Below are 11,121 nucleotides of genomic sequence, written 5' to 3' on the forward strand. Positions count from 1 at the left end.
GCAAAGAAGAGAGTAACAGAAGATTAGCAGACTGAAAGCTGCCTGACGGTATAATTTAGCCAGTAAGTGCATTACACTATAGCAGTGGTTTTTAACCAGTGTGCCATGGAACCTGGGGTGCCTTGAATGATGGCCAGGGGTGCCACGAAGCAGCCCTGACTATAAGCTCCACAGATGAATGGTGCTTCTGGCAGACACCTCTCTTTGGGGCTGGGAGGGGGGCAGCTCAGAGATCAAGGATGGCAGCAGTAGCTGCCTTGAGGACTCCCAAGGAGAGCGGAAAGGAGAGGAGGCTGAGGGTGTTCAAAAAGGGGTGAGGGGCTGTAGACTCTGCAGACATGGGGTGACATACCTGGGCTCCTGAGCTTCTCAGGGGTGCCACAGAAAGAATGTAGTTGGTTAAGGGAACCGTGGACTGAAAAAGGTTGAAAACCTCTGCATTATAACATGACACCGTACACAACACCATCTGAATGGCAATGCCCATCAACTTTGGGGGGGGTACCTCAAATATTTTATTGGGGGCAAATGAACCTTGGCCCCTAAGAGTTGGCTCCTATGGTGTGTGTACACACAAACAGAGCTTTGACAAGAGATACAATGAGAAATGTATTATTGATTGTCCCTGGTACAAAGGTGTGCATTGATTCCGCCACTGGCATGGAATGAGGGAGGATTTGAAGCCTTTTGGTGCTCAATAAATCAGCAGTGTTAAGCAAACTTACTATGGCATAAAGCTTCCTTTTGAGTAAACATGCCTAGAATCACACAGCACATCTGTCGCAGAAGTGATATAATACAAAGTATTACATACGGTCCCCTATATCCTTAAGCATATTGTTCCAAAGACTTAATGCACAAATCTGCTTTTGTCAGGAAATTCTTCTTTCTTCCTACTCCATATTAGTATCCATTTAAAACACACGTGGCGAAGCTCTTGGTGGGCTTCAACTCCTATCAGTCCTGGTCACTGGCCAGGCTGGGAGGGGGGCGGTTGATGGGAGCTGGAGCAAAACAGCCTCTGGAGGACCCCAGCTCCCCCACCCCACATTTAAAGCTACCAGGGTGGCAGCAGATACTTTTAATGAAAAATGTTCCAGTAAGTTGATGTCACTGACAAACGTCTGTTGCATTGTATATAAGTCCCCCAACCTCTTTTCTGCAAACTGCTTCTCAAAAGCCACAAAACTTTGCCACTATGTAGAGATCCAAGCGTAGATACAGATGCATTCTGCATGAGCCGACTCTCAGTTGTCCTCTAGGAAAGTGTTAAGTGGAAAGCAGGGCACAATGCAGAGCAATTGCTACTCACTTTCTCTACAGGATCAGTTGCCCACTCTCAGTTGCCATGTGACAGCCGGCCAGAGAACACCTGCAACAACAGAATCAGCCCCAGAGCAGGCCTAATAAGCCTTGGAGGCACCCATAGCCCAGTGGAAGAGCCACATGCCTTGCATCCAGAAAGTCCTTGCATCTGCCATTAAAAACTCTGTTAAGAAGAACTAGGGAAGACTGGACTGGGCAGACTGTCAGTACAAGGCAACTTGGATGCCACTTTTTAACACGAAAATTCCACTTGGCTGATAAAGGGGGCAGAGGGGGGGATCCCTAAAGCTGGTGCTTTGGAAAGTTCTGCTGGCCGGCCATTTTAATATTTCAATCAGAAAATGATATATAAGCTTACCAAATCCAAGTACACAGAGCACATTGACTGTCAGCCATATAGTTTCACACCAGCATTAGGTCACATTAATGGCAGCATGTTCTGCTGCGGCAGAACTTTCCCCAAACCCAGCAGGAAAAACAAATGATTGGAAAAACTTGGCAGGAACAATTCCTCTCTCTCTCCACCCCCATCCGTCCTCCCCCTTGCTAGGGTGTTATTTTGGGCTGCATGAAGAGCTTGGGCTTGGTTGCCTGCAAAAGGCAAATTAAGGTGAAAGCTTGGTTCATGGAGAACAAGCTGATACTGGGACTGCGGGGAAGGAGGATAGGAAAGCTGACGGAAAGAAAACATGAACGACCATTTTGTCGTATTGCAGTGCTTCCTATGTTCAAAATGTAGGCATTAGCCCAAGATCTAGGTGTATGTGTGGGGGGAACCCTGTTTCCTGATCGAGGCTGTGGTACTATACCCACTTACTTGGGAGTAAAGCCCTGTTGTCCCCAAGGGGACTTGCTCCTGAGCAGGCAGGTATAGGATTGCCGTGTAAATATCGACATTGCTATTTTACTTTGATCTGTGTGGGCATCGTTTCCTGACAGCGCCTTCCTGCCGGTGTGTGCTCAGAAGTCAGCCGCCTCCGGTGCAGTTTCTAGGTAAGCGTGCACAGGAGTTTTGGAGCCTTAAAGAAATTTCACGACCACTCGTGGGGTTTTATTTCCAACAGCGAGGGTTCGCCCTTCAACGCTCATCTTCGATACCTGGGAAATTAAAGGGACGCTGGTATAGATTATCTGAAATAAGCTTGTCACCTTTCTGCCCTGAATGTAGGAAACAACTTAAGGGGAGTCATGCGAGCTCTGCATTAGGAATAACTGAGGTGGACTCATCGGCTGGGAGCTCTGCGCGAAACTTGCTCGCTTTTCAGCATTTAACCACTCAATTAACCAGAGGAAAGGTGAACTCCCGACGAAGCTGTCCCCAGACGATGGCGAGGTCCTGCTTAATTCTCCCTTTCATTGGCAAGCGTGGATTGAGCAGCACGCACATGGGCGGGCTCGCAGGATTTCCTTGGCTCCGCCGTAATAATATTGTGGGCAGAATTGATATTGCCACATTAGAAGGCTGGGGAGGGGAGGCTGAGCTAGAGTGTTCCTTAATCCAGGCCCTTGATTATCCATATTCCGATTTATTTTTTAAAAGGGGTTCTGCGGCCTGCTGTGGATGATTACACGATTAATGTAATGCGGTTTGAAGGGTCTGTGTGCTTTCCCTCTTAATTTGGGTCATTACTCAGAAAGCAAGCGTGAGATCGTTTCTCCAGCATTGGGGAGGGGGGGGGATTATTTTCTTTTTACAAAACAATAATAGTAATAACAACAACAGTATAAAAAGACACAAGGATGGTCATTCAAGAAATAACTTTAAAACATCTCAAGTGATGGAACACACGCACGCACGCACACCCCACTAGAAAAGTGGCAAGTTACAGCTGAAAGAGGTGCAGCCTAAACTTCCAATGTCGACACTTTTTAAAGGAATCGTCGGCATCTAATTTTGTCTTTCTCCTCCTCCCTCTAGGGATGGAAAGGAGCCATCGAGATCGGAAGCTGATCTCCCCCCCCCCCCATCTCTTAGTTGTGGAGAGGGGGGGAGAAACCAAAAACAGAACACATACACACAAAAACCCTCGAAGGAACTGGCGGTGTGGGTGTTGTTAGTGGCAGACGCCTGGTTGCGCGCGAGGGGGGAGAGGGAGGGCCCCCGAGTTTGCGCTTGTTTGTTACCGTCGGTCGTCTGCCTCGATCTAGTGTTTTGTTTGTCTGTTCCCAGAATCCCTTCCTTTTCCCTCTAAAACGAATAAAATTAAATTAAAAAGAACAGGGCGGTTTTTCTCTCCGCTTCCCCGCGCCCCCAGCATAACCTGCACAGGCTGCGCTTTGCAGTGGAACGAGAAGGCGCAAACAGGTGCTGCGGAGTCTCTCCAGACGCGCACCTTGCACAAACGCTCCTGGACTAACAAATAAACGAAAATATGTCCTTATCTGGAATAGCTTGCTCGGTGCAATGTGGATTCCCTCACCTTTCTTGTGTCTGAGAGTCCCTTACTTTTGGGGAGGGATGGAAAACCAGCAACAACAAAAAACAGCACACCAAAAACCGACGGAAGGCTCGTTTTAGCAAAGAAATCCCTTTCTCCTTTACCTCCTCTCTTAGCCAGAATGTGGATTTCTCGTTGTTGTCTTTTGCTTATTGAAACGGCGATCCTAAGCCCCGCTCCGTGTAGGATGTAGATCCCGTTTCAATAAGCAGACCTGGAGGAACTACAGACTAGACTCCCAATCCTTTAAAAAAATAAATAAACACATTTTTTAAAAACGGTCCTGGGGACTAGAGTCATTCCACATGTTTGCCACACGCGTGTCCATAAGGAACCAAGCAGACTTTCCAAATTCCATTCGCTTGTTCTGTTCCTCTCCGCTCCAGAGCAGGCGCGGAAGTCTGGCTTGCACGTGGGAATCGAATTCACGCCACTTTCCCGGAGTAGCAACAACTCCAGAGCCCAGCAAAAGTTGATGACACCTAGGCCGAAACTTCCCAGCTCCACATTGAATGGATCGGGGAAATCGCCCCATTTCAAAGGGGGTTGTCAAAGTGGTGGATTGAAAGCCTTTTAAGCAGTGGCCCGATTCTTCCCCAACTTCACACACAAATAATAATAACGATAATGATAATGATAGACCGGAATTGCGTTTATTCTTGTTTTTTGTTTTAAAAAATGTGTTTGGGGGAGCTGGAAATAAGACTCGTATTAAGCGACTTTTTATTGCCTCACAGATGATAGATTCCTTAGTTATTTTGGTGTACATTAAAATTTAAAATTTTCAGTCATATATATTTATATATTTATATATATATACATATATAGAATGATTGGCCAGGCCTATTTTATTTTATTTATTTATTTTATATATATATATATATATATATTTACAGTCCGGCCAGGCCTCCGAAGAAATGTTGCTTTCAGTCCAATCAAAGATCCGCCACTATTCCCGTAATTCAATCCGCAGCAGCGACGGAATTTTAAATAAGTTTCTTCCTTTTCGTGTGTCTATATATATATATATATATATATATATATATATATATATATATACACGCTTCAAAAGTGTTTGTCTCTCTTCAGCTTCTGTTTGTGTGTGAGGGGGGGGGACAGATCCGAGGGGCTTCTCCCCCTTCCCAGGCCTTTTTTCCCTTTTGTAAAGGGCCCGAGATCTTTTGAAGTCTCTGAACGCGTCGCTTTGACCATCGTGCAAAGACTTCTCTTGCTTCGCTGAACAGGCTCGCCTCGCTTCTGCCTTATTGTTGCTTTGTGTGAGTGTGAGTGTATTTTAGCTTTGCACGGTCCGAGGAAGTTCTTTCCCGCAAGGCGCGGCTGTAGCGGCGGCGGCAGCGGCGGCGGCGGTGTCGTGCAGTTTCCTCACGTGCTTCTTCAAGTCAAAGTTCCTGCAGAAGCCCTTGCCGCAGGTGACGCAGGTGAAAGGCTTCTTGTCGTTGTGCGTGTGCATGTGGAAGGTCAGGTTGTAGATCTGGTGGAAAGCTTTGTTGCAGATGGTGCACTTGTACTGCTTCTCGCCGCTATGGGTCAGTTTGTGGTTTTTATAATTCCCTGTTTGGGAGAGAAGGAGGAGAAGAAAAGTAGGGGATTGGGGAGGGGAGCACGTTAGTTTCAAGGGGGATCGTTCCCTGCCATCAACACACACGCACGCACGCAGGCACACACACACACATTTTCTCTCTCTCCAGATACACCCCCCCCTCACTGGAGCAACAAGAGTTTCTGCGGCGGGGCTTCATTAGGAAGCGTCCTGCAAGGGACAGTCAAGAAGTTGTCAAACTCAGTCTCCGTCAAGGCAGAGCAGCATGCAAGGGACGAATTAAAAAATTAGAGGCAGGGTCAGCGTCCTGACCCGGAGCAAATGGGAGAACCTGGATTAGGAAACCCCCACCACCACAAAAAAAATAGGGTAAGGGGGTAGAAGGCCGGTTCTAATTTAAAGTTGGAATTTTCTAGCCTGAATCCAGGCAAGGGAGAATCGGCCCAGGCTCTTCCGAAACTTTATTTCCCCGTTTTGAGAAAATACCGTCCCCGCCACTTCAAGGGCAAAGGCCCACCTGCCCAGCCCAAGTTAAGCGCTTTAAAGCGCCGTGGATTTCCAAAGGTAGACCGTGAAGAGAGCTCTCCGGTTAGAAATCAACGGGAGTTTTCGTTTAAAGTGCTTTCGTTTCGGCTGGATCGCGCCCTAAGTGGGCTGAATTCATTTTAATCGCCGTTAATAACAAGTGACGGGTTTGAGCTAGTCTTTCGTGGCAGCCCCAGGGCAAAGCCCCCTAAGGACGTTTAAGGGAGGGAGGGAAGGGGGTCATCTCCTAGCAGCAGCCTCTAAAGACGATAAATACGGCGGTTACTTTTTCTTTTCTTTCCCTTTGGAACGCGAGAGAACCGCAAGATTCCACTTGGAACCTTCACAACTTTCTGTTTGGAACCTTCGCAACGTTCTGTCTGGAGCCTCGTGCTCCGCGGGGAGCAGAAATTGACCAGACGCCTTGAAACCGGCGGGTAATTCTTATATTTCGTCTATCCACCACCACACGTGTTGTTTCCAAATTGTGCTTCCAAATAATAATAAAAAATCCTCCTTAATTCGAAATAACATTATACTTCGAATAATATCGAAACCAGGTTCCTCATCCGGAAACAAAAGTAGCCTTCTACCCCTGCTTTTTCATTATTTATTTTTAGCAATCATTAATAATTTTCATATGCACACAACTTCTCCCCCCATGTCCCTCTCCCCCACCCCCTCCCGCCACAAGCAGAAAAGCCAGAAACAAAAGCCACCGTTTTTTATCCCAGATACCTTTTTGATGAAATCCTTTGCCACAAAATTCGCACACAAAAGGTTTGTAGCCAGCGTGGATCCTAATGTGAGTGTTTAGCGTGGAACTTCTGTTGAACGCTTTACCGCACTGGTTGCACTTGTGGGGTTTTTCCTGTTGGGCCGGGGAGAGGACATTTTAAAAGAGAGAAAGAATCGCGGGTGGTTGTTTTTTTAAAAAAGGAAATAAAATTTTATTTTGGTGCCGAGCGCATAAACAAACAGATCTGACCCTCAGGTCTTTCCCCCTGCCCCCGTACCTGCGTGTGGATGATTTTGTGTCTGCAGAGAGTGCTGGCTTGGCGGAAGCCCTTCCCGCAGACTTTGCACACGAAGGGCCGGGCTCCCGTGTGCACCGGCATGTGGCGGGTGAGGTTATAATGGGCGTTGAACACCTACGAGGGAACACAAAGCACAGGCAACTTTTGTCAGCCGCAGGAGAGCTTACCTCCTCGCCTTTGCGCCCTTCATCCGGAGTGGCCAAAACACGGATCCAAAGGGGACGAGGAGAAAGACTTTCGTTCTGAATATATCTCTCTACAAACACACACACACACACACACACACACACACAGAGTTTAAACGACCCTTGGTTAAACTATAGTTCTGCGGCTGCCTGGGTGAACCCATTGGATCCTGACTACCTACCGCTCAGCCTCGGCGCCACCGCGCAAACACACGTACCCAAAATCTGTAAAATAGGAACAAAACTCTCGAGCGATTCATTTAGTGCTATTGTTAAACCCTGCCAGGAGCACCAGTGATGGGCGATGCACGGGGCACCGTAGCGACACTATAGCTCTCTTCCGCAGGTGGTTTTTACACATCGTACATCCGCTATGAACCAGGAGACCCGTTTCCGTTCTCAGCTCTGCCACAGATTTACCGGATCCCGCCCCCCCCCCCACTCTGTGTGGCTTTGGTAAACTTAATCACAGTAGCCTAGTTCTGTAATGGTGATTATGAAGTGTCTGGGAGCAATTGGGAAGGAGCTAACCCCTCCCTTTCAAGATTATTAAAATGCGCTGGACTTTTTAAAAGAAAAATATTATTATTAGAGTGAGCTGAAAGAAGCGTTCTAGGAATGAGGGCTCCCTCCTGGCGCGCGCAACGAGCCGGAGCAGGTTTTTACGGCGGGCGCAGCCCTGTCCCGGCTGCCCCCACGGTTCTAGAGCTAAGAGCGCGCCCCCTAGCGCGAGCACCCTGCTCCTGCATACCTTGCCGCACACCTCGCAGGTAAAGTTCTTGGGCTTCCCGTCGGCCGCGCCGCCCCCTCCAGCGCTTGCGACGCCGCCACCGACGCCGACGCCGGGTTTGCCGTGGTGATGTCCTTTGGCGCCGTTCCTTTCCCCGGCCAGGCCCGTGTTCTCCTTCATCACTTGGTCCAGCTGCCCGGGGAGGCGCTCCTTGTGCGGGTATTGCGCGTTGGGGAACTTCTCCGACGGGGCCAAGGAAGCCAGCTTGGCGTTATCCAACAGGAAGAGTTTCTGGTGAGCCGAGAGGGCGGCTGCGGCCGCGGCTGCAGCGGCCGCGGCGGCGGGGCTTTGGGAATGGAGCAAGCTGGAAGTGAAGAGCTGCCCGTGGAGGATCTCCGACGGGTGGTACGGCGAGGAATCCAGGTAGTTGAAGTAGTAGAGGCTAGATCCGTTGGCCGGCATGGCCAGCGCCTGGTTGATCACCTGCGGCTTGATCACGCGCGTCGTGGCGGGCAAGGAGGCCTGGCCCAGGGTGCTGCTGCTGCTGCTGTTGTGATGGTGGTGGTGGTGGTGGTGATGATGGAGGTCCCCCTTGCAGCACAAGCCGCAGCCGCCTTTGCAGAAGCCGCCGACCGTCGAAGCTGCGCCACCCGCCAGAGCAGAGCCGCAGTTCCTCAAGCTACTTTTCCACAGCTCGGAGTAGTTGAGCAGCGCCTTGGGCGAGGGCGCCTCGTACCCGGGCAGAGGCTGCATGGGCGCGATCACGCACGGGATGGGCGAGCAGAGGCTCAGCAGCTTCTTGCCCGGAGACTCGCTGCGACGCGCCTCGAAGGCGGCGGCGGGTTTGTGGTGCTGCTGCTGCTGCGGCTGGTGCGGTTCGGAGCTCTTGGCCATGATTCTCTCTATGGAGAAGGCGAGCGTCTTGGCCGGGTTGGCCGCGCCGTTGCGGACGCAGGCGGGAGGCATGACCGTCTCCAGCGGAGCCGAGGAGGCCATCTCGGGTGGGGGAGGGAAGGAGACCCGAACTGGAGATGAGCAGCCGGATCTCGCCCATAAAATAGATCTATAGATATAGATATATATAAATAAAATGATAACAACAATTAAATTTTTGTTGTTTTTTTAAAAAAAATAGGAGAAAAGGGAGGGAAGAAGGCGCGCGTCAAATCACAGTTTCTGCCGAGTTCCTCCTCCAGCTCAGCATTCCAGAAAAGCCAGAAGACAAATCAATTTAATAAGCACCTCTCTCCCCCTCTCTCTCATCTCCCCCCACCCCATCCTAGCATCTCCTCCCCCATTTACATTCAAATGAACACAAGAACAACTGCGCGCGGGGAGACCAGATTGCTGCTCATTAAGCGAGGAGGCAAGGAAGAAAGAGAGCGAGAAAGTAACAGGCAAACTCCCCGTCCCTTGCGGAGTGGGCCTGCATTTGAGAAGAGCGGCGAGGGAGGGGAGTAGGGAGGCAGGGAGGGGGGCAGAGTAAACCCCAAGTGCAGCCCCAGCCCCTGCGGATCTTTCTTTCGGGTCCCACTAGGGTGGGGAGGGGGTGAGAGAGTGGGGGGGGGAGGGAAGGAGGAAGGAGGTGGGCAGCCTGGCCTGGGATGAGTTACCTTTTTCCCCCCTTTGCCCGACGCCGCCGAGGAGACGCATCCAAGCACCGCGGTGCGGCCGCGCTGTCAGATTTGGATAGCCAGCATCTTCGCGAGCGTCAGATCGCTGTCTCTTACATTTAAAGCTGACATCACATGAAGTCACTTGGAGCAGAATGACATGGGATTTGGGCCACCAAGGGGGGGGGGGGAGGAGAGAGCGAGAGGGAGAGAGAATTTCTTTTCCCAGCCAAACGTTCAGCAAAGGTCTGGACTGAAAGGGGGGGTGAGGAAGGAGGAGGATGAGAAATGTACCCCCCTCTCTTCTCCAATTTAAGGCACACCCTTGGCTTTCCTTGCGAGAGAGAGAGAGAGAGAGAGAGAGAGAGAACCCTTCCAAGCGGGAAGGAGGAATAGAAGATTTGGGGAGGGGGAGTAACTTGCCAAAGGAGAGAGAGAGAGAGAGAGGAGTCGTTTTGCATGTGGCAAATTAAGAAAGGGAAGTGAGATTCGCGAGTTGGTTGCAACGCAAGCGTGCAGTTAGAAAAGCCACCCCGAGAAAGCAGAGTTGTATTTAATTTAACAAAAGTGTGCGCGCGGGGTGGGGAGTTGCGCAGGGAGAGAAAGAGAGAAGAGGAATTTTTAAAATGATGATTCAGCTCCCTCTCTCTCTCAACCCGCTACCCCCACCCCCACCCCGGCTCCAATTTAGGCAACCCGTCCACAATCAGATCCCTTGCAAAAGCGAGCCGGGAAGATCAAGTGACAATTTATGAAAGATCAGCCCGCCCCCCCCCACCCCAGCCGCAAGAGCGCGCATCCGATGAATAGCGGGTCTATTAATGAGGTCCTGGCGGCGTTAATGCGAATTAAAACTTAGTTGAATGCTGCTGGCGCTCAGATTCCCTAGACCGGCCGCCGGGCTCCTGCCAAAAGCCGAATATCGCCATTCAGACAAACAAACAAGGAAACAAACCAATTCACAAACAAACAGAAATCGTTCACTTGTGAGATGTGATTTATTTATTTAATATATATATATGGACAAAATCCCCTTTCTGCGAAGGTGGTTGTTTTTGTAGAAATGAAGCGGAGCGAATTCTGTTTTTCTCCACCTCCCTTGACTGGTTGTTGTTGTTAATTGGTTTATTTCCCGCCCTTCACCCTGAGATTTTAAACAAATCGCGATGGCAATTTAAGTTTCTGTCATGGAGTTTGCAATGATCAAAGGACGAAGAGAATTTGGGGCAGTGACGGTGGTGGAGAGTCTCAAGCAACTCCGGAATCCGACCTCCAGGTGTCCGGAGCTTGCCTGATACGGGGTGTGTGTGTGTGTGTGTGTTCAGTGGGTGCGTGTGTGTTTGGTAAGAGAAGAAGAGAGAGATTTTGTCCATTTCCCACCTGGTTCCTGCGGGCAGCTCCGGCTGCTGCTCTGGCCGAGCTCCCGAGCGATGGAGAGCCTGCCTCGAGGCTCCTTGAATAGGGAGAGACACTATAGCGCTGCGTGGCACCTGATTTTGTGTTTCTAAAATAAAGAGAAGGATTATTTGGAGGGGGGCGAGAGCGAGGGAGGGAGGGAGGGGGAAGGATGAGAAGAGGGGTTTGCAGAGTAGGTAAAGCAAAGCATGAAAAGCATCTCTCTCTCTCTCTCTCTCTCTCTCTCTCTCTCACTCTGTGCAGTTCTTTAAACAAAACTCACTACCCCAACTTGGGAGGAATTCCGCTTT

At 50.1% G+C, this 11,121-nt stretch overlaps 1 protein-coding gene across 2 annotated transcripts; it reads right to left on the bottom strand.

Annotated features, from left to right (window-relative positions):
- Positions 1–4,836: 4,836 nt before the first annotated feature.
- On the bottom strand, positions 4,837–10,886 carry FEZF2 (FEZ family zinc finger 2). Of its 2 annotated transcripts, none has more exons than XM_081181176.1 (5): positions 10,796–10,886; positions 7,824–8,865; positions 6,867–7,001; positions 6,589–6,721; positions 4,837–5,336 (listed from the first exon to the last, which is right to left on the bottom strand). In XM_081181176.1, exons 2-5 carry the CDS (start codon positions 8,796–8,798, stop codon positions 5,059–5,061), a joined length of 1,521 nt encoding a protein of 506 aa, XP_081037302.1. In that variant the 5' UTR covers positions 8,799–8,865; positions 10,796–10,886; the 3' UTR covers positions 4,837–5,058. The 2 variants fall into 2 exon arrangements, with proteins under 2 accessions (XP_081037302.1, XP_081037301.1); XM_081181175.1 differs by lacking the exon at positions 10,796–10,886 and adding an exon at positions 9,416–9,709.
- Positions 10,887–11,121: the final 235 nt, after the last annotated feature.

Source organism: Podarcis bocagei (genome assembly GCF_964188305.1).
Source record: "Podarcis bocagei genome assembly, chromosome: 2".
Classification (NCBI taxonomy): domain Eukaryota; kingdom Metazoa; phylum Chordata; class Lepidosauria; order Squamata; family Lacertidae; genus Podarcis; species Podarcis bocagei.

What these genes read in the sequence shown, in the direction of transcription:
- FEZF2 (XM_081181176.1), bottom strand. Translation starts at nt 8,798, where the DNA reads ATGGCCTCCTCGGCTCCGCTGGAGACGGTCATGCCTCCCGCCTGCGTC. An exon ending in CCTGCGAGGTGTGCGGCAAG is followed by an intron (nt 7,002 to 7,823) that starts GTATGCAGGAGC and finishes GTTCCCTCGTAG; the next exon opens with GTGTTCAACGCCCATTATAA. An exon ending in ACAAAATCATCCACACGCAG is followed by an intron (nt 6,722 to 6,866) that starts GTACGGGGGCAG and finishes CCGGCCCAACAG; the next exon opens with GAAAAACCCCACAAGTGCAA.